General features: G+C 37.1%; 1 protein-coding gene across 1 annotated transcript; it reads right to left on the bottom strand.

The window, feature by feature from the left end:
- Positions 1–1,968: 1,968 nt before the first annotated feature.
- On the bottom strand, positions 1,969–25,627 carry BEND2 (BEN domain containing 2). The gene is made up of 10 exons (XM_036305187.1): positions 25,552–25,627; positions 23,165–23,284; positions 22,024–22,143; positions 19,032–19,151; positions 17,530–17,640; positions 16,090–16,305; positions 14,732–14,853; positions 12,829–13,048; positions 6,303–6,506; positions 1,969–2,168 (listed from the first exon to the last, which is right to left on the bottom strand). The coding sequence occupies exons 1-10, from the start codon at positions 25,625–25,627 to the stop codon at positions 1,969–1,971; spliced, it is 1,509 nt and encodes a 502-aa protein (XP_036161080.1).
- Between the last annotated feature and the right edge of the window lie 1,442 nt (positions 25,628–27,069).

The following is a 27,069-nucleotide window of genomic DNA, read 5'->3' as shown; positions in this document are numbered from 1 at the left end:
CATTAGGTGTATTACCAGCAGTTTGTAAAAATATTTGTAGAACTGGATGGTGAAACCAAAGACTACCTTACATGAAGTAATATGAATAACTCTGGTCAAGATTCTTTTACCCTCAATGGAAGTTTTTTCGGCTTAAATTGTCTACTCTTTAAGACCATTGTAGGCATAGCTTCAACATATAAAGATATGCATAGAAGTGCTGAAGTTTCATTAAACTAAATGCAACTAACAACAAATTATTTGCTGAACCATCTTAAAAGTAAATCTTTTAGCTTTATAAAACTAAGTATACTATATTTTACTAGAATACTCTGAAAATTGAATCTTAAGAACATATATGCCATGACAGTATTGCTAAGTGGTGAGAGCATTGTTCTGTGCATCAAAGGCTCACAGGCTCGATTCTTGCTCAAGGGCACGTACAAGAGTTGCAGGTTCGATCTGTGCCGGAGGCAACCAATCAATGTGTCTCTCTCACATTGATGTTTCTCTCTCCCTCCCTTCCTACCTTCCACTCTCTCTAAAAAAAATCACTGGGAAAAAAATTCTCATGTGAGGATTAACAAAAAGTATATATGAAAATATGTATCTAGTCTATAAATTGATTCTATAAAACCATCTTAATCTATCTCACAAGTCACAAAGATAAAAAGACTTGTAAACCTTCACACAACTTATATTGTTTGATTGCCTACTTATTACTTTCTATTGAATTTCTTTGCCTTATCAAAAAGCTGAAGTCAATTGTCTGTTACAAAGCCATAGATCACAAGCAAATGGACATAAATGAAGGTTGAACTCTCAAAAGAAAAAAAATTGCTTTTTAAACAATAACTAAGAATTCTATAAAATGACTGTAACTGAGGACTGCTCAATAAGTTGAAAACTGAAAGATGGTATTATAACTGGCAAAAGGATTCTTAAACACAAGCGATCAAACAATGAAATTCTGCAGTATTTCCTATGGTTGAAACATTCAAGAACTTCAAAGTGCTTAAAATAAAACACACTAAACATTCAAACATTTTTAAAATAAAATTCTATTCATGAGCAAGATAGAATTATATTTTAATTCTACATTAATCCTGCCAATACGCTTTAAGGTCACTTTTTTCTAATTGAATTTCTGATTTTCATTTAAACATTGTAAAATTAAAATATGTATTAATTTTTGACTAGGATAATATATCAGAAAAGCACAATAAACATATTAAACATTCACCCAAACATTTCAGAAACCAAAAGAGTTAGTATCTAAATTTGGTCAGATTCTTTTTACTCATAGTGATGTATTCTTAAATTCAAATTACCTTAATGTATTCAAAAAGTCTCCCGATATGATTCTCTGAGTTGACTCTTAGCAAACATTTGTGACAAAATATTATCAGGAGGTAATTTAAAGAATGTTTTTCTTATCAGGGGAAAAAATCTAAAGAACGTAGAAAGCTTAGGTCAAACAATATGAAGCCAATTCTATAAATCCCTTACTGATGGATATAGAAGAAAACCAGCATGGATGTTTGGGTTACATGTGAACCATACTCCCTTCTAAATCAGTGGAGCTTAGACCTAAATTCTAAAGTGACAATTCACTTAACAAATATTGAGTGTCTGCTACCTACAAGCTCTCTACCTCACTACCTATATCAGAATTTGTTATTAAGACATGCCATTTTTATTCTACAAAAAAATAGCAATGAAAATGATCGTTAGGATTTTACTAACATTCCCTTAATCAGAGGTTCTTATTATAACCCTGCCCATCGCTTTGCTCATGAGAGAAACATTACACATCTTCCTCATGCAATTCTCCTTTGTATGTGGACAGAAAAAGAATATTGGCTATTTCTTCAGGTATGAATGCAGAACTACCTTACTACTACAACAGACTAATTTTGGAATTATAACTTGAGAAACTTATAAAATAATGCAACAGAAAAAAAGTAGGGTAGCAAATATTCAAGTATTTTAATCACTTAAATCAGTATCCGATGACTCTGAATTTGATGAAGAAGAGATCATTTCTGAAACTGACGATGATTCAGATGTGTAATTGCTGTATCCATGTTTAAGAGTACGGATATAGTAATTCATAGATTTAACACACATCTTCCATTCACGTCCACTTTCTGATAGATCACATCTCGGGTAGTTTTCTTGGAGAAACTCTGGTGGTAAAGTCCCAAAACATAAGTTACTAAGTAATCACTTTTCAGGGAAATTAATTTATTCAACCTTAGTTCTATTGCTATATCTATAAAAGGGTCATTAAGAGTTTAAAACATATGGACTATAACTATTATTAAATTAGTTTAATAAATCTTTTCATCTAAGAGGAACTACAATTCTAGTCAAAAAGAGTTTCTTGGGGTTTGCTTCTAGTTTTGCAAATGAGGAAAGCTACATTTCAGAGTTAGTCCCCACTGAAAATTTGGGTTAACTTAAGTACATCTGAATTTAGTCACTGAATCAGATTGTGAAAGATTAGGAAAATATTTATATGATGAATTACTGAAGAAAATGGAAATATTTAACTGTAAAAGTATAAGACTTAGTGGGAAGAAACTGGGAATAACACTTATTCTCCAATCCTCATGCTTGCAGGTGGAGGGATCCCTAAATTAGAAAGTTTGGAAAAACTGGCATGTGTGAACAACAATAAAGCTATTTTTATCTCGACCTGCCAGATACCACTGGATCTCACTTGGTTTTGAACTTTAAAGTAAAGGTAGAGGCTGTATTTATTACTTCCTGATGATCCAGCAGGAAGAAATAGCTATATTTACATACTTGAAGACCTATCATGTGAAAAGTGACTGGATCTACCCTAATTAGCTCTGGAAGAGATAAGAAGAACAAATGTGTCTCAGTTGAAGGGAGATAAATTGTTAGTCACTTGGAGGAAGAACTTTCTTGTGAATTAAAGACCTTTTAAAATGTAGTGGATTAAATAAATAAATAAATAAAATTTATTGGACTGCCATCAATTGAAGTGTTCAAGCCAAGGAAAGGCGACTATATGCCAAAACTGATATGGGAATTCCTGCTTGGGTAAGTACTAGAGGACCTGTAATGTATTCCTATTGCTAAGATTTTACAGTTCTGTAATGTGCAACAATGGATGGGGAGGGTATAGGAGTAAAAGATAATTGCTGATTGCAAATCTGCAGCCTACTAACTTTCTCCATCTAAAACATTCTCTAAAGAGCCTTTAAACAATACTGAGCTCTTATCAGAAAGCAATGAACAGTTTCTTATATGAAATCAATATATTTGGCTACTGGACATACTAACCCTTGACTTCTATCAGAAGTGGTCCCCTCCCACTTCTAGGACTATATCCCAAGAAACCAGAAACACCAATCAGAAAGGATATATGCATCCCTATGTTCATAGCAGCACAATTTACAATAGCTAAGATTTGGAAACAACCTAAGTGCCCATCAGCAGATGAGTGGATTATAAAACTGTGGTACATGTACACAATGGAACACTACACCGCTATAAAAAAAAAAAAAGGAACTTTTTACCATTTGCAACAGCATGGATGGAACTGGAAAGCATTATGCTAAACAAAATAAGCCAGTCAGAGAAAGATAAATATCACATGATTTCACTCATATGTGGGATATAATGATCAACATAATTTGATGAACAAGAATAGATCCAGAGACAAATTACAGGGGAGTGTGGGGTTAGAGAGCAACCAAAGGACTTGTATGCATGCATATTTGCATAACCAATGGACACAGACACTGGGGTGGTGGGGGCTTGCCCAGGGTGAGAATGGCTGGGGTGGGGGTGTCAAGCAGGGGAAAAGGATACATATGTAAAACTTTAGACAATAAAAAAATAGAGAGCATGAAAGATAAAAGAGATAGGCAAAAATGATCCAAAATATGAATAATTGGAATTATTTCAATTGGAGGAAAACTAGAATAATGGAGTAAAGAATACACTGAAAAATGTTCAGAAAGAATACTTTAATTTTCTATTAAAAAACTTCAAGATATGTGAAAAAAAGAAGTGGTCCCCCCAAAATAAAAATCTTAGGATAAGAAATTATATTTTTTTTTCTTTTTCTGACAAACGTTTATTTTTCTAGGATAAGAAATTATATTAATAAGCCCTGCGGGTGTAGCTGAGAGATTGAGCGTTGAACCAGGAGGTCACGGTTCGATTCCCAGTCAGGGCACATACCTGGGTTGTGGGCTCAATCCCCAGCAGGGAACATGAAGGAGGCAACCGATCGATGATTCTCTCTCATCATTGATGTTTCTATCTCTCTCTCCCACTCTTTTCTTCTCTGAAATCAGTAAAAAAAACATTTTTAATAAAATAAATTATCTTAATAGAAGAATCTAGTTCATTCATTCAATGGGACCCTAATCAGCAGTTACAATTCATGAAGTACATCTCAAAAAAATAATGTCAAGTGTCAAGTGAAAAAAATTGCAAAAGGGTATGTACTATACATCCCATTCATGCACATTAAAACAACTGTGAAGTAATATCACATATTACTTATGGGTTTATCAACATAGGTAGCAAAAGTATGAAATATACATGGGGATAATAGGTCCAACTCCAAGACTGTGATTATTTCTGGGAGAAAGACAGGGAAAAGAAATGATGTGTAATTCAAATTCTGAGAACCTCACTTAAGGAGTTTCAATGATATCAATAATGCTTTATTCTTAAAAAAAAAAAAAAAAAAAAACCTGGAGCACAAGAGGTAAAATGTCTATATCTGCACTGGGTAGACAGATGTTTATTATTTTACTATATTATTTTCTGTACATTTTGTATATTTTGAATAGTTTATACTGAACTGATACTTCTAAAGAAATGTTAGAGGTCATAAAGCTCTGTCCTCCTATGAGTTAAGAAATCTCCTCTCATGTCTGGTCACTCAGCTTTTGCTCTAACTCTTTTCATTTTCCAAGTTCATTTTGTCCTTATATTAAAGTAAAATATGCTTTCTTGTCAGCTTCTCCTCCTTGGGGCCTGGCTCTGTCCCCCAGGACAATGATTCTACTGTATTCTATCTGTTGAAATAACTCACATGGCTATCTTTCTTCAAAGGAGTAGAACTTTGAATCTCATGGGAAATTTAAATATGCCTTATGTGGATAGTATGTCAAACTCATGTTGAATATTTTTACTATAAAAGACATCTTGATTTGTAATATAATTCAATAAGAGATAAAACAAAATGAAATGCATAGAATAATATTTTAGTCCACTTTTAAGGAATTAATCTAGTCCAGATATTTAAAGAACTATAAAAGTCATCTTTTCCTCCTCATTTAAAAAATTTTAATTAGAAAGACACCATTTCTTCTATAAACACTTTCACTTCAAAATTGGTTAAAAATACTATATTCTTTTTTTACCATAAGGTAAGAGGAATTGGGTTTTGGGTTTGTTTGTTTTTTAACCAATTACTAGGTCATGAAAGAGGTTATAGCAACACTTTCAAAAAATGTAATAGAATAGAATGTAACTCTCATAAAACGAGTATTGTTTGTGAAAATTTTACTTCTGTTTTTTTTTTAATCACACACATATGGAGTCACAATGTAAAATGTATTTCTTACTATGGATTACAGTAAAGTAAGTTTTAAAACAATTGGATTAGATGTTAGCAAATGCTTATAAAGGGTGCTATAAGCCAGGTTTCTTTAGTTTAGCCTGAAACATGAGTGCTGTTCAAATTTGTTGGATGAGAATCATGTGATAGGATGGTGGGAATCAACTGAGATGAGGCTGAGACTCAGAACTATGTCTGCTAGGTACTAGTGACACAAGTAACACATATTCTGCTTCCTGTTTTGACCAAACCTAAGATTACACAGAATTGCTTTTGGAAGCTTTATTTCTTCATCTATATATGTCACAGATAAAGACTACACCATGCTCATGTGCACACAAAAAAACTGGCAAATGAGCCTGCTGTGCTATTGTTGACACTTCTGCAAATTGACAAAGCCCAGCAGCTTTGAGCTTGATCCTCAGTAAATGAAGGTATTTGAGTTTCCAAACTCCTGGCAGTCCATACCAGGGAGCCACAGTCAATAATGCCTTTCTTGTTCTAATAATGCCATTCAAGGCACAGCAATTAGCCTGAGGACACAAATGCAGAAAGAAACAATCCATAAACCTGTTCTTTGTTATGCCCTAATAAGGGATATGTAAGAAGTCTCTCTCCTCAGAACACACACAGACTGAATGGATTTTCTTTTGCCCTTCTCTAACACAATTGGCATTTATTTATTTTCATATATTTGACATGTACCAACCTCGGAGAGCACTAATCATATTGTAGTTAAGGGCACATACGCCTTGCCACAGATTGCCATAGATGGTACTGTTTAGTAGGACTTCCTCTGGAAACAGCTGGCCAATAAGATAGCTGGCTGACATCTGCGGGCAAGCCTTTCTTTTTGCTATCATCAGTACTGAATATGACACCTGTACATTTCTACTTGGATTTCCAATATAGTCTAGAAGCAAAAGAGAAAGATGTCAATTTTTATGGCAGATATTAAGCTCACATTTTTTAAAATATATTTTTATTGATTTCAGAGAGGAAGGGAGAGGGAGAGAGAGATAGAAACATCAACGATGAGAGAGAATCACTGATCGGCCACCCCCTGAACACCCCTTACTGGGGATCAAGCCTGCAACCCGGGGACATGCCCCTGACCAGAATTGAACCCGGAACCTCCCAGTCTGCAGGATGACGCTCTACCCACTAAGTCAAACCGGCTATGGCTAAACTCACGTTTTTTAAAGGGCGTAATAGAAAGGTTGATTTTTCTGGAATCTTAGGTTCAAGAATTTGAGAGATTAAAAAATTAAAGCTTTTACATTTTTAGTGTATCATAAGACAGCATGAGAAATGAGACAGGAATCACTACTGGTGTGATTACATGTGCTTTGTTTCTTTGAGAGTACATAATATTACATTTAGTAACAAATTCTAAGTCATTTTAATGCATTGTTTTCGTACTTGTTAAAAAAAGGCCTTTTCAAAAATAAGCACCAGGATTCTTGCTGAAATATTTATAATTCTTAAAATACCAATGACATATTTCACAGATCTAGAACAAATATTCTAAAATTTTATATGGAACTAAAAAGATCCTGAACGGCCTCAGATATCTTGAGAAAGAAGAACAAAGTTGCAGGTATCACAATACTGGATATCAAACTATACTACAAGGCCATAGTATTCAAAACAGCCTGGTTACAGGCATATAGATCAATGGAACAAAACAGAGACCCCAGAAATCAAGCACAATGGCTCAATGAATATTTGACAATGGAGGAAAGAACGTGCAATGGACTAAAGACAGTCTCTTCAATAAATTGTGTTGGAAAAATCTGACAGGTTCCTGCAAAAAAAAGAAAAAAAAAAAGAAACCATACCACCAACTTACACCATATACAAGAATAACCTCAAAACAGATAAAAGGCTTAAATGTAAGTCATGAACCCATAAAATTTCTAAAAGAAAACATAGGCAGTAAAATCTCAGACATCTCTTGGAGCAATATTTTTGGTTGATATATTCATCCCTTAAGGCAAAGGAAACAAAAATACACAAGTGGGAATATACCAAACTAAAAAGCTTCTGCACAGCAAAGGAAACAATCAACAAATTGAAAAGAGAACCCACTGAATGCAAGAACATATTTGCCAATGGTACATCTGATAAGGAGTTAATTTCCTAAATTTATAAAGAACTTACACAACTCAACACCAAGAAAACAAATAATCCAACTTAAAAATGGGCAAAGGACCTGAATAGACACTTCTCCTAAGAGAACATACAGGTAGCCAATAGACATGAAAAAATGCTCAAAGTCACTAGTCATCACAGACGTGCAGATTAAAGCCACACCTGTCAGATGGCTATCATCAATAAATCAACAAATAAATAGTGCTGTCAAGGATCTGGAGAAAAGAGAACGCTCAGGCAATGTTTCTGGGAATGCAGACTGGTGCAGCCACTGTGGAAAATAGTATGAAGTTTCACCAAAAAATAAAAAATGGAACTGCCTTTTGACCCAGTGATCCCACTCCTGGGAATATATCCTAAGAATCCCAAAACACCAATTCAAAAGAATATATGCACCCCTATGTTCATAGCAGTGTCATTTACAATAGCCAAGATCTGGAAACAGCCCAAGTGCCCATGAGTAGCTCAGTGGATAAAAAACTATGGTACACAATGGAATATTACACGAGTATAAAAAAAAGAAGGAACTCATCTTCTGTGTCTGCATGGATGGATCTGTAAATTATTATGCTAAGTGAAAAAAGCCAGACAAAGACAAATACCATATTATATCCCTTATATGTGGAATCTAATTAACAAAATAAACTAATGAACAAAATAGAACCAGAGTCTTAGATACATGGTACAGACTGATAGCTGTCAGAGGAGAGGGGAATGGGGAAGACTGGATGAAAGAAGGTGAAGAGATTAGCCAAAGAAAATATATGCATAGACCAGTGGTCGGCAAAGCTGCGGCTCAGCAAACTGCGGCTCTTTGGTCCCTTGAGTGTGGCTCTTCCACAAGATACCGACTTCTGCGCATGGGCCACGAAGTTTCGATCGCATTGTATGTGCACGCCCACATGTGGTATTTTGTGAAAGAGCCAAACTCAAGGGGCCAAAGAGCCGCATGTGGCTCACGAGCCGCAGTTTGCCGACCACTGGCATAGACCATGGACACAGACAACAGTGTGGTGATGGCCAGAGCCAGAGGGAGAGGGGCAAAGTGGAGGTGGGTAAAGGGGAGGGAAATGGGTGACATCTGTAATAGTGTCAACAAGAAATTTTTCTAAAAATGAACACAACAAAATAAAGAAAAATGTAGGTTTTTATTGGGTATTAAACTTATTTAAAAATTAACAACCTCAGTTTAGATATATTTTAGGTAACTTATTTGCACTGAAAAATTAATTTCAAGCCTATTTTCATTTTTCAATTCTATGATTTAATCATTACCATCTCTCTTCAGTCCATAGTGATTCAAATTAACCATACTTGAAAAATTTATGTTACATATAATAAATAATTATTTGTTGAAGAAAAGATATTAGAGAAATACAATGTGATTCTTACAAGCCAAGTATAGTATTCATCTTGGAATATCCATCATTTAATGGGTGGCAATATAAATTGTTTAATCCCCCAGATCCAACATTTACCGAGAGATTAAATTACTTAAAAATTCACTCAGCGGGTCCAAAGATGTAACTCTAGAAGATTAACCTGGCAATATTAATGAAGGGTCAGAAAAAAGTTGATACTCTTTAACCTGGTAATTCAAATTCTGAAGCCTCACTTAAGAATCAAAAATATGTAAAAAGTTATAGGAATGAAGTTGGGGTTTTTGGCAGCATGATTTGCATGATTGATAATCCTGTCCAAAAAAAATGCAAAAACATAAAGGGAGAGGTAGTTACATAAATTAGGGTACGCTTACTCAATGGAATGTTATACACCTGTTAAAAGATTGGAGATTCTTGAGGAAAAACATATACATATCATGTTTAAAATGAATAGTAATTATTATATGGAGAACATAATGTTTTCAAAGATTCATTAAAAAACTGGAATAAAATTAAAGCATCCATAATAGTTTTTTTAAAGTATCTTGATTGTGAGAGCTTTACTTCCCTCCTAAATATGTGTGTGTGTGTGTGTGTGTGTGTGTGTGTGTACACTGAGTGGCCAGATTATTATGACCACCCCATCAGTACTTCATTGGGCCACCTTTTGCCTTCAATACTGCAGCGATTCTTCTTGGCATTGACTCCACGAGATGTTGAAAGGTGATGCGAGGAATCTGACACCATGCCTGATGGATAGCACTGTCCAGTTCTGTGAGATTTGATGGTTGGGGAACCAGCTGCCTGATGGCTCTTTTAACTTCGTCCCACAAATGCTCAATTGGATTGAGATCTGGAGATTGTGGGGGCCACCTAAGCAAGGTAAAGTGTCCCTCATGTTCTTGAAACCACTCCTGTACAATATGAGCACCATGGCATGGCGCATTGTCTTGTTGGAAGAAGCCATCTCCATTGGGATATGCCATCAACATGATAGGATGAACTTGATCAGCAATGATACTTAGGTATATTGTGCTATTCAGATATTTATAATGGTCTGGCCCTCTAGCAACTTCAGCAAGAAATTATAGCTAATTTGCGTACAAACATCAGGTGGTCATAATAATCTGGCCACTCAAAATATATATATATATATATATATATATATATATATATATATATATATATATCCTATATAATAAAAGGCCAGTGACCATAATAGCATAACAACCAGAATGACCGATTGACCAGTCGCTATGAGGTGCATTGACCACCTCTTGGTCCCTCCCCCGAACCCGCAGGCTCGGATCGCTGGATGGCCAACAGGGAACCACAGTGGAACCTGGGTGGGTGGCAGCGGGGCGGGACAGTGGACTGACGATCGGACAGTAGGCAGACCTCTTGGTCCCTTCCCCGGCCAGCAGACTCCAATTGCTAGATGGCGAACGGGGAACCAGGGTGGGTGGTGGTGGGGCAGGACTGGGGACCGGTGAGTGGGTGGAAGATGGCCCTGATCACAGGCTAGGCCTAGGGACCCTACCCATACATGATTTCATGCACTGGGCCTCTAGTGTACATATATAAAAGCCTAAGTGACTGTTCAGTTGACCAGTTGCTATGATGCGCACTTACCACCAGGGTACAGATTCTCAATGCAGGAGCTGCCCCCTGGTGGTCAGTGCACTCCCACAGCCAACCTCCTGCAGTCCCTCCCCACAGCTGGCCAGCCCTGATCAGCCCCAATCAGGACTGGGTGAGACGGCCCTGCTTGGCCTCAATCACCCCCACCCATGCATGAATTTGTGTACTGGGCCTCTAGTTTTTTTTAAATAAAATGGTATAATAGACTACACACAAACTGGGGAGTCTTCCTGGCTCACAATGCACTTAGTTGCCCTGTCCCCTAGTTCTAGCTGAGTCAGAGTCAGAGACCTTTGACCCAATCTCCCTAAAATAGATTATTTCTCCAGAGAATCAGAACAGTGACAAGAGAAACCTATAACCTAGATATCATGGGAGCTGCAGACACGGAGCCACATTCTGGCTCCTGCTTGTGGCTCAGTTTGTTCTTTGCTTCTTTAAAATAAGAGCTATTCATCCTGTGATTTTTGTTGTGGTGGTTTAATTTAGCCAGTATGTTTCTACCATGTACAACCTTAACAAATACAGTAGTTATATTACTTTTATAATGAGAAAAATACTCTAAAGATGTATCATTTATACAGGTATTGGCCAGGATGTGGAGAAAAGGGAACTCTTGTGCACTGCTGGTAGGAATGCAGACTGGTGCAGCCACTGTGGAAAGCAGTCAGTTTGGAGTTATCTCAAATGAAAACTGGAGATTTTGGAGTTTGGGAACACCTGAGGTAGCAAAACTGTCTACCTTATGACCCAGATATTCCACTTCTGGGAATATAACCAAAGAAACCCAAAAGACTAAGTTGAAAGAATATATGCACCCCTATGTTCATTGCAGTGCTATTTACAATAGCCAAGATCTGAAAACAGCCCAAGTGCCCATCAGTAGATAAGTGGATTTTTAAAAATATGTGGTACATTTACACAATGGAATACTACTTACCCATACAAAAGAAGGAAATCTTAGCTTTTGCAACACATGGATGGGCCTGGGGAGCACTATGCTAAGTGAAATGAGCCCGTCAGAGAAAGACAAGTCCATATGATTTTACTCATATGTGGAATATAATGAACAAAATTAACTAACAAACAAAATAGAAACAGACTCATAGATAGAGAGACTGACAACTGTCAAAGTAGAGGGGGATTGTGGGGCTGGTTGAAAAAGGTGAATGGGTTAAGCAAAAAAACAAACTCACAGACACAGACAACTGTATGGTGATTACCAGAGGGGAAGGGGTAGGAGGAGACAGAAAAGAGTATAGTCAGGATAAATAGTGATGGAAGGAGGCTTGACTTGGGGTTGTAAACACATAATACAATATAGAGATGATGTATTATAGAATTATACACCTGAAACCTATATAATTTTATTAACCAATGTCACCCCAATAAATTTAATAAAAATGAAATAAAGTTGGAGAGAGAAAAAAATAATTTCGTATGAATAGGTTCACAGGTAATGTTCTACTTAGGGTTGATATAGAGGCGGTGAGAGACAGAAGATAGTTTTGCTACCTCAGGTGTTCCCAAACTCCAAAATTCTGGGGAGAGATCATGGAGAAGCATGGGTCAGCTGCAGAATCTACTGCCACGTGATACTAGTGAAGCAGGATGCATCTCCAGCAGACAGCTAGCATAAGGGTACAATGTTCTGAATAATGGGATTCATTAATTCACACAGAAACTCTACAGAACACCGCAATGTGCCTGGCACACAGAGCAAGACCCCTTAATAGCTTCTATCTCAGCCAGCTGTAGCTCCCTCATCTTTACTTGCAGAGCAGGGTGCCTAACCTGAGAGTTCACACCAGTCAAAGGAGTTAGCTACCAAGACCCATTTTCCAAAGGAAAAAATAACAGATTTTGCTTAATATTAAAACAATCAGTCTCAGAACTAAGTATCTATATTTCAATAATTCACTAAAATAAGTGATTATGCTGTTTATAGTTCTTATTATGAACATTTTCAAGCATACATAAAAGGAGAAAGATAGTATAATAAGCACCATAAGAGCATCAACCAGATTTAACATCAAGAGAAGTTATTTTTAAACTCACGTAATTCTCTGTAAGGTGCCATTGAAGCACTAGTGGAAGGTCCTTCAAATCCTTCAGGGACAGCAATGCTGTTTGGCTGAGAATTCCCATTTGCATTTGTTTCTGAGGCAACTTCTTGCTTAGGTAATAGGAAACTGCCTTTATCACCATCAGCATCCCTTTCATCATCCAAATCTACAGATGCTGGTGTACTGCGTTTGGTGGGGACAACAGTTTTCTGCTGAAACACAAAATTGTATCTATTAACAATGCTCCATAGTGAGAAAGAATGAACATGCTCCATCATTGACCCAAAGCACTCCAGGCTGGTGTGAAAGCAACTGTCTCTAATAAGACTTAAGATATTGTGTGTTATGATCAAAGAAATATAGGTGCAAATTCTTCCTCAAGCTGCTGTAACTTCTACTTCCTGGTTGATTTCGTAGCTCTATCTAATGAACTGAATGATAATAGCTGGCCGAAAATAAACATTTCATGAATAAATGAATAAGTGAGTTTCTTGAAGATCACAACTTTTTGTTTGTTTTTCAATGTTTTTTTGTTTGTTTTCTTTCCCCAATGGGTTTCAAATCTGGCTACACATTTGAACATTTGAATTACCCTAGGGATCTTTTTTTTAAAAAAAGAAAGCTCTGCTTGGGTCCCACTCTAAGCAAATTTAATCAGAAATTCTGGTGCGAGGAGTGAGGGAGCTCAGGGATTAATATCTTATTTTAAAAATGTCTCACATGATTTAATATATACCTGGGGTTGACAACCACTGCTCTAGGTCAGGGCTTCTCAAACTCCAATGTGCACATGAATCACCTGGGGGTGTTGTTAAAATGCAAATTATGCCTCTTGGTGTGGAACTCAAGACTTCATTTATCACAAGCTTTCCAGTGCTGCTGCTACTGGTCCACAGATCCACTTTGAGTGGCAAGGACCTGCCCAACTCCTAGTCAAGTACACAGCAAGCACTTGGCAGATGCTGCTTCTCTTCTGATGTCTAAGCAAATGTGCAAATTACCATTTTCCATGCAGTATCTTAATCTTACATTCAAATGTTTAGGGTGAAATTTTTGTAGGCTATAAAAGGGAATGTGAAAAATAAGCAAATTTGGTTTCAGACAGATGATACTTGAGCTATCACTGAATTCAAGTCATTCACCATAAAAACATAAGCTCAGCTACAAATATTCTTGGCAAACAGTTTCCATAAACTTACTCTAGAGATACAGGAGTGACTAAACATGGTAATAATAAAATGGGGTTTTTCAAGAGGTGGGTGGAAATTAGGAATTGTCATTAAGTTTGTCAGGAGAAGGCCATAGACATGATAATCTTCCCTACTGTCCCATTCATGTTTTAAAAAAAAATTTATAATGGATATTGAAGGTAGAATGGATGATAGAGAAGCCAGATTCCTATTTACCATGTAACCATACAGAATATAAAATATCTGTAATAACTTAGCCTGAGATGCATTATTTTCACCAGGTTTTGCCATCACTAAAAGTGAAATGGTAAAAAAAAAAAAAGTGCCTTCCTTTTCTCCTGTGCCATCCTGAACTATCACTAGAACAGCTAAGCAGAACCACAGTCTGCTCTTTTCTGTGTAACTCAGTGGGATACTGAAAAAAATTGCCAAATATCTTTGTAGTTGAAACATTTTTATCTAGCCCCCTTTGGCTTACACATACTAATTATAACACTATATCTGGATATTTTTCTGGAGCATAAATACCAAAGAGTGAAATAAACAGGCAGTATTTTTTTGAGAGAACATATCCTGCACCTAAAGTAAATGAACAAGATTTTGACCACATGCCTGAAGATCCTGTGTGTTGTGCTTTCTGTTCTGGAGTTGTATACAGAATGCATTTGTACAGCAGTGACCATATTTAGATGAAAAATAACTTACTGCTTTTTTTTGGGCTGCAGAACGTAAATAACGGAGCAGAGAATTGACATAGGAAATACAGGCTTTCCATTCTCCTCCACATTCATGCAAATCATGGTTGGGAAAATTTGTTACCAGATGCTCTGCAAATAGCATGAAGGATTCATGAAAATTAGAAAAAAATAACAAAGAAACATAAGAAACGTTTTATTTAGAATACTGAAATTTTCTATTTTTAATTTTTTAATTTTTTATTTTTTTAAATATATATTTTATTGATTTTTTACAGAGAGGAAGGGAGAGAGATAGAGAGTTAGAAACATCGATGAGAGAGAAACATCGATCAGCTGCCTCTTGCACATCTCCCACTGGGGATGTGCCCGCAACCCAGGTACATGCCCTTGACCAGAATCGAACCTGGGACCTTTCAGTCCGCAGGCCGACGCTCTATCCACTGAGCCAAACTGGTTTCGGCTCTCATTTCTTCTAATGAGAGTTCCCTAAAACACTGACCAAAGGACCAGTAATCAGATTTTGGTGCTTTAAAGTGTAAAAAAGTCAAATATTTCAGGGTGCTAATGCCATTTAATAACCCTATGGATAATTTAGAAATAAAAGAAAATCTGTAAAGATAAAATTGTATTATTGCAAATATTATTATACCATGATTTATTTGTACACATAACATGTTTATCTTCCCCATAAACTATTCCCTCTGCCTAGAATATCCTTCCTATTTTCCTTACCTCCTTAAGGAATCCTTCCAAATCCAGCTTAAATGTCTTGTTCTTAGTAAGCCTTCCCTAATGCCCTCAAAGTAGTTGCCCTGCTCTCTGAGGTTTCACAGCATTACTACATTGGGTTGTAATTTATTGTTTCCCTCAATATATCCATTTCTAGACTATGAACTCCTTTCAGACAAAAATACTTATCCTTATATCCTCAGTGCCTATGAGTTCTAGGACTGCCATACACATTTCTGGAAGACAGGATGCTAAAGTGGATTAATCATGAGAGTCTACGTCTGTGTTGCCAGTTATTAGCACTAAAATGTGTTTTATTTTCCCACATTTATTTTTTGGCTTTTTCTTTGTTTTGTTTTAGTACTAAGTTTCAGCACTGAAGAACTGACTTAGTACTAACCATAAGGAACTATAATCAATAAAGCTTGTCTTATTCCACCAGTCTATGGACAAGTTTTATTCTTCAGAAGTTGCTACCCATTACACACCATTATATTGTAAAATCTGGATCAGACAGGTGAAAAAGTGAACAGTTCTAAGATTTAACAACACTTCATCATTATTTCTTCAACTGCCAAAAACATCCACCAAATGACCGATGATGATAAAACAAGATTCCATAATGACTTTACATACCTCTTAATGCAGCCATTATATTTGGATCTAGGGGTTGGCGGTTTTTAGGGTTTCGTCGGCTGTTACTGGTAACTGCTATACTGCAAAGAAGGACTTCTCTGGAGAACAAATTGCGAACCAAGTAGCGGGCTGCATGTTTAGGTTCGGGCTTCTTTTGTGCATTCATCAAAAACACTTTATGAATCGTGACATTTCTTTTTGGATCACCAAGATATCCTTTAAAAATACAGGAAACAAGCAAAATCTTTGTTTTTTTCAGCCGAAGCTACAATGAAAGTGCCCAAGAAAACTAACCTAATTGATTTCTAATTCATAAATTTCTACTTAGGTGAATTTTGTTCTATACTTATCTCTTTTTTTCCTTAAATGACTTTCTTTGATGTCAACTTCATTATTGTTAGCATTTTTCACTTTTGCTAGTCTTGAATTTGCTATACTTAAACTAATCTGTTCCTTGCCCGGTGCTCGAATTTATGCATGGGTGGGGTCCGGGCGGCCCACCCAATTGGGGCTAATTGGGGGCGGGACCGGCTGTAGGGAAGGGCCACAGGCAGTTGGTCGGCCAGCCCCACACCAATCGGGGTGTGTGGGGCCGATCAGAGCCGCAGTGCGAGTCAAAGCAACTGGTTGTTCTGGTCATTCTGGTCGTTTAGGTGTTCGGGTCTCTTGGCTTATATATATATATATGTTGTTCTGAGATCACATTGCTCCTTTTTGATGCTCTAAAAGTAAACTCATATATTACTGAGTGAATATATGTTCACTGAAGACAATTTGGAAAGTGTATATAAGTATAACAGAATATTTTAAAATAGCTAGCATTTATTGAGTATCCAGCACTGTGCTAAATATTTTATATCTATAAGCTCGGTTTCACGACCCTAACAACTTAATCCCACTTAGCAGATGAGGAAATTAAATCCAAGAAAAGGTAAGATATTTGAACAAGATCACACTGCTGATTATAGAACCAGTCTTTTTTTTCCAGTCTAATTAACATATTACCCTTTTATTAGTACAGATTGTAACAAACATCAACAAGCCATCTAGTATGCATTCTTGTCTGTTCCCAGACATGTTGGCCACTCCACATATCAGGAGCAGTAGGGGACTCTAAGAGCTGAGCGCCTTACTACATGATTTCTTTTTTATTATTATTATTAAATCTTTATTGTTCAGATTATTACGGTTGTTCCTCTTCCCCCCCCCATAGCTCTCCTCCACCCAGTTCCCACCCCAACCTCTGCCCTTACCCCTCCCACTGTCCTCATCCATAGGTGTACAATTTTTGTCCAGTCTCTTCCTGCACCCCCCACACCCTTTTCCCCCCAAGAATTGTCAGTCCACTCCTTTTCCATGCCCCTGGTTCTATTACTATTAAAATATTGATGAATGTAGATTAAAGAATGGTACTTATAATATTTATTATTTCAAACTCACCATAACCAGGAGTGATGAAGTGAGATTCTGAGTAAATATTTTCTTGTTTAATCTCATTTTTCACTGAAATTGGGTAAATCGTTGTCTCAGATTTTATTTCTGTGGTGGAATCTGTTTGAACAACATTTTGTTAAGTAAAACATTTTAAAGTGCTGAAAGATAAGAGAGTTCAACAGTAATTTTATATCAGGCAGAACTATCCTTCAGGAATGAAGGAGAAATAAAGCCATCCACATACATAAGAAAACTAAAAGAAAAAATTGTTACTAGCTGATGTACTCTTAAAAATGGGTAAAGGAAAATCTTCAAACAATATGATGAAGGAAGAAATCTTGGACCATGAAGAAGGAAGAAAGAACAAAACAAAGAGCACAGAAACTTGATTACTCAAACCTGACTGATGGGAATATAAAACATTACAGCCACCCTGGAAAACTGTTTGCCAAAATTTTACAAAACACTACTTACCACTGCCAAAGAACCCAGTAACTATGCGGTTAGGCATTATCCCAGAGCAATGAAAAACTGATATTCATACAGAAACCTGTACATAAGTGTTCACAGAAGCTTTATTCCTTATAGCCAAACTGGAAACAACCCAGATGTCCTTCAACCACTGAATAGATAAACAAACCATGATACGCCCATACCATGAAATAATACTCAGCAATAAAAAATAATGAACTACTAATATAAACAGAAACTTAAATAAATCAGCACAAAATAATGCTGAACGAAAAAAGGCAAACCAAAAAAGTTACATACTATGTCTGTCCATTTACATCAGGGGTCTTCAAACTTTTTAAATAGGGGGCTAGTTCACTGTCCCTCAGACCGTTGGAGGGCCGGACTATAGTTAAAAAAAAAAACACAAAAAACTATGAACAAATTCCTATGCACACTGCACATATCTTATTTTGAAGTAAAAAAACAAATACAATATTTGTATTTGCATGTGGCCCGCGGGCAGTAGTTTGAGGACCCTTGATTTACATAAACCTCTGGAAAGACAAAATGATAAAGAAATAAAAGCAGATTGCTTAGAGATAAGAACAGGGGGCAAGACAGAAGTAGGTAAGTAAAGGGAGAAAGGCACATGGGTAGTAGAAGAAATCCTTGTGGTGATGGAAATGTTCTGAATCTGGACTATGATGGATGACATAAAACCTACTCCTTACATGAATTATATAAAATCGAATATAACTAAACATACAAACATAAACACACATAAAAATAAGTACATCTCAATAAAATATGTTGATTTCATCAATGACTATGTCCTGGATTTGACATTGTACAATGGCTAAAGTGTACACAAACTCTTTATGTATTGTTTCTTACAATTGCATGTGCAGTTAAATTTTACTCAAAAAAAATTTTAATTTTTAATTAATTAGTTTTAATTAATTTTAATTAGGAAAAACTAACACTAGCTTACATGAGGATGTTAATGAATCTACATTAAACAGTGCTATTTGTAATATGTATAATTTCAAACTCACTCCCATGAGAATGGATGAGGACCCTTGGCGTATCTTGACCACCTTCGTTATTTCCCAAGACTCCTGGGTTATTCACCATCTGAGTGTTCTCTTTCTGTTTGATCTGTGTTTTGTCCATTTCTACAAGGAAAACATTTTTCAAATTCTGTAAGAAAAGACTTCCAAACTTCTAAACTATATCAAACCAAATTATCCTTCAGTAATGAAGCAAAAATAAATATATTTACAGACAAAAAGAAACAAAAAATTTGTCACTGATTCATGTTGAAAAATTGCTAAAGGAAAATCTTCAAACGGAAAAGATATACAGTGTAATAGAAAAAAAAACTGAAACAAGAAGTACAAAGGAACAAAGGAAAGTGCACAGATATGGATGCAGAAAAACTGGTCCACTCATATATTGCTGATGGGAATAGAAAATGGTAAAGCCACACTGGCTAGCAGTTTGTCAGTTTCTTATCAAAAACTAAGAAAGCAAACACTGAAGGACCAAAAATTGTACTCTTGGACATTCATCCCAGAGAAATGAAAACTGTGAAAGTGTGAAATCAATGAAATGAACCAAGATTTTAAAATATGAACAAGTATTATTAGCAGGTTTAACGCTAACAGCCCAGAAGAGGAATCCCAGAAGTTTTGGAAAGGTGCACAGATAAATATACCATGGAAAATCCATACCATGAAATACTATTCAGCAATAAAAAATAAGGAACAAGTGATACACACAAGGATGTGAGTTAGTCTCCAGGGACTTATACTGAGGAAAAGAAGGCAATCTCAAACACCCCAGGATTCCATTTATATAACAAAGGGAAAAATTATAAATCTGGGAAACAGATTTGTTGTTACCTGCAGCTAAAGACAGGGCAGGAGATGGAAGATGGCAGGGAGGAATGTCATCCAAAGGTTGGTGGGTGTGCTTATAAAAGAGCAATATGAGAGATCATGCTGATGATGGAACTACTTGGGGCTTGCCTGTTGTAGGGGATATGTGATAAAATCATATAGAACTAAACACACACATTACCACAAGTTAAATTGGGGGCATCTTAATAATATCTGGAGGATGTCATATAATTTATCTTACTGGTGCTAAATTTTTACCATTTTGCAAGTTCATACTGTTGATCAAATTTGGGTAGTGACAACACATAATTTCACTGTAACATTTATTACAAATGCAGGAGCAACTAAATTTTTCTGAACATATAAACTTTAATTAGAAAATGCTGCCACTATCTTTTCCCTAAGGGTATTGACAAATCTAGATTAAATATTCTACCTGTCAGATTTATTTTCAAACTCACCAAAACTGGGATGAATACAACATACAGAGGAATTGTTTGGTTAGTGTGGTTTTCCAAGAAAAGTGTATCATTTGTTGTCTCAGGGCTCTTTGCCAAGCTAGTTTGAGCTTCTATCAATATTTCTATAAATAAAATACTTTTAAGTATGGAAAGACAAGAAATATCAATCACGAATTCTATACCAGGTGAAACTAACATTCAAAGACCAAGCCGATCGTGGCAACATGGATGGACCTGGAGGGTGTTATGCTAAGTGAGACAAACCAGACAGAGAAAGACTAATACTGTGTGGTATCACATATGTGGAATCTAAAAAGAGAAACGTCAAACTTATAGAAACACAGAGTAGAATGGTGGCTGCCAGGGGCTGGGACATGAGAAAAATAGGGAGAGGCTGGGTAAAGGGGTACAAACTATCAGTAAAAAAGTGAACTAACATCAGAGGATGTATTACATGGTGACTATAGTTGATAATGCTGTATTGTATAATTTAAATTGGCTTAGAAAGTACAAGTTCAGAGTTCTCACAACAAAATATAACAAGGTACATAGGGGAAATGATGGATGTGTTAATTAACTTGATGGTGAGAATCCTTTCAAAATGTATGTGTGTATCAAATCATCACATCGTACAATATAAATATATTACTATTTTATTTGTCAATTATATATCAATAAAGCTGAAAAATGACCATTCAGGTATTTTTAAAAAGAATAAAGATGAAATAAAGACATTATCACACAAAAAAAAGCTGAAAATATATCTCAATAGGCAGTTTACACTTGAGAATGGCTAGAGGAATATCTCCTATCAGAAAAGAATGAGAAAAGAAGAAATCTTGGAGCATCAAAGAAGAAAGAAGGAATAATGAAAGCATCAGAAACATGGAGATCTAAAAACTGGGAAAATCATAGCTTGCTAGGAGAATAGTAAAAGGGAACAGGCTCTCTGGTAAATTGTTGGCAGTTTCTTATAACACTAAACATGCCATTAACATGCAGCTAAGCATCTGAACTCTTGGGAAATCCAAACTTATGTGTACACAAAAATTGTGTACATGAAGAGTCAGCAAAAATGTACCTTTAATACTGAAAACTGGAAAAATCCAGATGTTCTTCAACAAAGAACCAATATACAAACTGTGGTACATCCATACTATGGGAAAGTCCTCAACAACAAATAAGAAGGAAGTACCAGTGCATACCACAAGTGAACTGAATATCCAGGGATTTAGGCTGAAACAGGTGTAGTTTAAAAGGGTGAAAGGACACATCAGAATGGGGATGGACATGTCCTATATCTTGACCAAAGTGGTTAAAATCAAACCTACTCATATGACAAAATCAAACAGACCTAGACCACACATACAAATCAATACAATTAAACCAGAGGTGGAAAAATCTGTAGATTGTATCAATGTCAACATCCTGGTTGTGGTATTGTGCTATAGTTTTGCAATATGTTATCATTGGGGGAAACTAGTTCAACTGTACACAAGATCTCTCTGTATTGTTTCTTATAATTGCATGTGCAGTTAAATTTCACTCAAAATAAAACTTTAATATTTAATTAGCTAATTTTAATTGAATTTTCATTAGAAAAAGCTACCACTAGCTCATATTAAGGATATTAAAGACTCTACATTAAACAGTGCTATTTGTAGTCTGTATCCTTTCAAACTCACCATCATCACAAAGGATGAGGACATGTGCAATATCTCGACCACCACTGTTATTCCCCAACATCTGTTTGTTATTCATCGTCTGAGTGTTCTTTCCCCAAGTGTTTTGTGCTTTGCCTCCTTCTATAAGAAAAGAAATTTTCAAATGCTATAAAAAAAGACTACCAACCTCATATTCTATATCCAATGAAAATATTTCAGAATGTAGCCAAAATAAAGATATTTACACACAAAAGGAAACCAAAAGTACTTGTCACTAATTCATGTTTTAAAATGCTAAAGGAAAATCTCCAAATATAAAAGCTACCATAGAAAAAATTCTCAAGCATCAAGAAAAACAAAGAACAAATGAAAGAAAACAAATATAGATGCAGAGAAGTTGGTCCATTTAAACTTTGCCTGTGGGAATGGAAAATGGTAAAGCCACACTGGAAAGCAGATTCTCGGTTTCTTATAAAAAACGGAGGGCACCATTACCAAGGACCAGAAATTGCACTCTTAGGCATTCATCCCAGAGAAATAAAAAATATGTGAAAGAGTAAAGTGAATGCAATGAATTAAGATTAAAAATGCAAATGTTCTTCAATAGTGAACCTAAATACAAACTGTGGTACATCCATACCATGGAATGTTCCTCAACAATAAAAATGAAGGAAGCTACATGCCACAAGTCTGATGGATATCCAGGGACTTACTCAGGATGAGGTAAGTGTAGTTATAAAAGGGCCAGGTGACACATCCTTATGGAAGGGAAATGTTCTCTATCTTGACCAAAGTGGTAGAAATCAAACTTATTCATGTGACAAAATCAAACACAACTAAACACATAAACACAAATCAATACAATTAAGCTGGAGAAATTTCAATGAAATCTGAGGATTGCATCAATGTCAATATCCTGGTTGTGGTATTGTGCTATAGTTTTCCAGTTCAATGGGGGAACTGGGTCAACTGTACACAAGATCTGTATCATTTCTTACGATTGCATATGCAGTTACAAGTTACTCAAAGTAAACCTTTTAATCTTTGAGTTAATTAATTTAACTAAATTTTTATTAGGAAAAACTAGCACTAGCCCCAGTAAGGGTGTTAATGAATCTACATTAAACAGTGCTATTTGTAATATGTATAGTTTCAAACTCACTGCCATCACAAAAGATGAGGATACGTGGTATAACTTGAGCACCATAGTTATTGCCCAAGACATGTCTGTTATTCATTGTCTGAGTGTTTTCTTCCCGGTTGTTCCATGCTTTGTCTCCTTCTATAAGAAACACATTTTTTCAAATGCTGTAAGAAAAGACTCCCAACCTCATATTCTATGTACAAGGAAACTATCTTTCAGTAATGAAGCCAAAATAGAGATAATTACAGAAAAAAGAAAACCAAAAGTGTTTGTTAATACCTGATTCACGTTTTAGCATGGCTAAAGGAAAATTTTCAAACAGAAAATATATTATAGAAAAAAAGTTAGAGCTTCAAGAACAAAGAGCAAAGGTAAGAGCACAAATATGGATGCAGAGAAACTGGTCCACTCATGCATTACAAGTGGAAACGAAAAATGGAAATGCCACACTGGAAAGCAGTTTGTCAGTTTCTTATCCAAAACTAAGTACACCATCACAAAATGACCAAAATTGCACTCTTGGGCATTCACCCCAGAAAAATAAAAACAGTGTGAAAGAGTAAAATGAAGCACAATTTTAAAATCTAGATGTTCTTCAACAATGAACCAATACACAAACTGTGGTACATCCATACCATAGAATAGTCTTCAATAATAAAAAAGAAGAAACTACTAATTCATGCCTCAAGTCACATGCATATCTAGGGATCCTATCTAATAAAAGAGAAACATGGCAACTGGCGTATGACTGCTACCCTTCCCATTGGCTAATCAGGGCAATATTCAAATTAACTGCCAGCCAAGATGGCGGCCGGCAGCCAGGCAGCTTGAAACTAACATGAGGCTTGCTTGCTTCAGTGACGGAGGACTCCAACGTTCCCCGCTGCAGGCCTCTGAGCTGCAAGCAACTATGTAACAAACAAAGAAGCTAAACAAAACCCCAGAAACCTGCCGGGCTTCAGCCAGCAGGATCGCAACATTGTAAGCAAAGGCCAGAAACCTACTTTCAGCTGCAGAAGCCTACGAGCTGGAGCCAAGCCTCAAAGATAAAGCTGGCCCAGAATTAAAAAAAGAAAAAGAAAAAAAGGAGCAGTTGGGAGCTCAGTCACCCCCAGCCTGAAAACAGCCCTCAGCTCCTCATCCAGACTGGCCAGGCACCCCAGTGGGTACCCCCACCCTGAAGGATGTGTGACCAGCTGCAAACAGCAATCATCCCCTCACCCAGGCTGGTCAGGCAACCCAGTGGGGACCCCCACCCTGAAGGATGTGTGACCAGCTGCAAACAGCCATCATCCCCTCACCCAGGCTGGCCAGGCATCCCAGTGGGGACCCCCACCCTGATCCAGGACACCCTTCAGAGCAAACCAGCCAGCACCCACCCATGCACCAGGCCTCTATTCTATATAGTAAAAGGGTAATATGCCTCCCAGCACCGGGATCAGCGGAGCCGTGAGGCCTCCCGGAACCGGGATCAGCGTGACAGGGGGCAGCGCCCAAACCCCCTGATCGCCCTGCGGCTCTGTGTGTGACAGGGGGTAGGGCCACAAACTCCCTATCGGCCCTGCTCTGTTCGTGACAGGGGAAGGTGCCCCAACCCCCTGATTGGCCCTGCTCTGTGCATGACAGGGGGTGGCGCCGCAACCTCCCCATCGACCCTGCCTTGAGTGTGACAGGGGATGGTGCCCCAACCCCCCAATCGGCCCTACCCTGAGTGTGACTGAGGGTGGAATCACAACCACCCGGTCGCCCTGCTCTGTGTATGAAGGGGGTGGTGCCCCAACTCCCCAATCGGCCCTGCTCTGAGCCCGACCAGGGGCTGCACCTAGGGATTGGGCCTGCCCTCTGCCACCCAGGAGCAGACCTAAGCCAGCAGGTCGTTATCTCCCGAGGGGTCCCAGACTGCGAGAGGGCACAGGCCGGGCTGAAGGACGCCCCTCCCCCCTGAGTGCACAAATTTTTGTGCACCGGGCCTCTAGTGTAGTTATAAAAGGTCAAAGTGGCACACCCACATGGAATGGAAACATTCTGTATCTTTACTGTGGTGGTGGACATCAAACCTACTTATGTGACAAAATCAAACAGTTCTAAACACAAACACACAAATCAGTGCAATTAAACTGGAAAAATCTCAATAAAACCTGTGGATTGCATCAATATCAGTGTTCTGGTTGTGGTCTTGTGCTATAGTTTTGCAAAATGTTATCATTGGGGAAAGTGAATAATCTGTATACAAGATCTTTCTGTATTGTTGCTTACAATTGCATGTGCAGCTAAAATTACTTAAAATAAAACTTTAAAATTAATTATATTTAATTAATTGTTATTTAGGAAAAGCTACCATTAACTCACATTAATGGTGTTAATGAATCTACATTAAACAGTGCTATGCATCATTTCAAACTCACCATTGGAAAGGATGATGACATGTGGCATATCTTGACCACCCTTCTTATTTCCCAAGAATTGTGGGTTATTCATCATCTGAGAGTTCTCTTTATGGTTGGTTTGTGCATTGTCCCTTTCTACAAGAAAAACTTTTTTCAAATGTTGTGAGAAAAATTAATCCCAACCTCATATTCTAAATCCACTGAAACTACCCTACAGAGTGAAGCCAAAATAAAGATACATTTAGACAAAAGGAAACCAAAAGTATTTATCACTGATTCATGATGAAAAATGGCTACAGAAAAATCTTCAAACAGAAGAGATATAATAGAAAAATTCTAGAGCGTCAACAAGGACAAAGGACAACGACAGGAGCACAAATATTGATGCAGAGAAACTGGTTCACTCATATATTGCTGGTAGTTATGGAAAATGGCACAGCCACAATGGAAAGCAGTTTGTCAGTTTCTGATCAAAAACTAACAAAGTGCCCTGGCTTGAGTGGTTTGGTTGGGTGGAGCATTGACCAGCGCAAGAAAAGTGTGCACATTTGATTCCAGGTCAAGGCATATGCCTGAGTTGTGGGTTCAATCCCCAGTGGGGACTTGTGAGGGAGACAACCGATTCCATGTTTCTCTCTTGCATGTCTCATGTATCTCTCTTTCTTTCTCTCTCTCTCTCTCTCTCTCTCTCTCTCTCTCTCTCTCTCTCTCTCTCCAATAACAAAGAAAAAAAAAGCACTTAGGAAGCAATCACCCAACGACCAGAAATGCACACTCTGTGAAAGAGTTAAATGAATGAAATAAAGCAAGATTAAAAACTATGACCAAGTATTCATAGTTGCTTTAACCCTAACAGTCCAAAACAGGAAACTAAGAGATTTTAAACAGGTGAACAGATAAGTATAACATGGAAAATCAGTACCATGAAATACTATTCTATAAGAAAAAAGAAGGAACAAATAATATACAAACACACACACACACACACACACACACACACACACACAGACACACACACACAAACAAGCAAAATGCTCTCCAGTTCCGGGAGGGTGGGGGTAAGGGGAAGAGATCAAACAAAGGACTTATATGCAAGCATATAGGCCTAACCAATGGACACAGACAACAGCGGGGTGAGGGCATGAGTGGTGGGGATAGGGGGTAACGTGGGGATAAGGACACATATGTAATAACTTAATCAATAAAAAAATTTTTAAAAAGCCATGAGTGAGTCTCCACAGAATTACACTGAGGGAAAGAAGCCAATCTCAAAGAGCACAGGAATCAATTTATGCTAAAGGGACAAATTATAGATCTGGGTAATAGATGTGTTGTTACCAGCAGCTTTAGACTGGAAAGGGGTTTGGATCAGGTGGGATGTCACCTGAAGGGAGGTGGGTTTACTTGCAAAATAGCAATATGATGACTCATGATGGTGATGGAACTGTTTAGGGGCTTGCCTGTGGTAGAGGGCATGTGATACAATGGTACAGAACTAAAGACACTGATTAACACAAGTGAAACTATCCTATATAA

Source organism: Myotis myotis, unplaced genomic scaffold (assembly GCF_014108235.1).
Source record: "Myotis myotis isolate mMyoMyo1 unplaced genomic scaffold, mMyoMyo1.p scaffold_m19_p_4, whole genome shotgun sequence".
Classification (NCBI taxonomy): domain Eukaryota; kingdom Metazoa; phylum Chordata; class Mammalia; order Chiroptera; family Vespertilionidae; genus Myotis; species Myotis myotis.
Note: the sequence above shows the minus strand (reverse complement) of the source record. Positions and strands in the feature narration are given on the sequence as shown.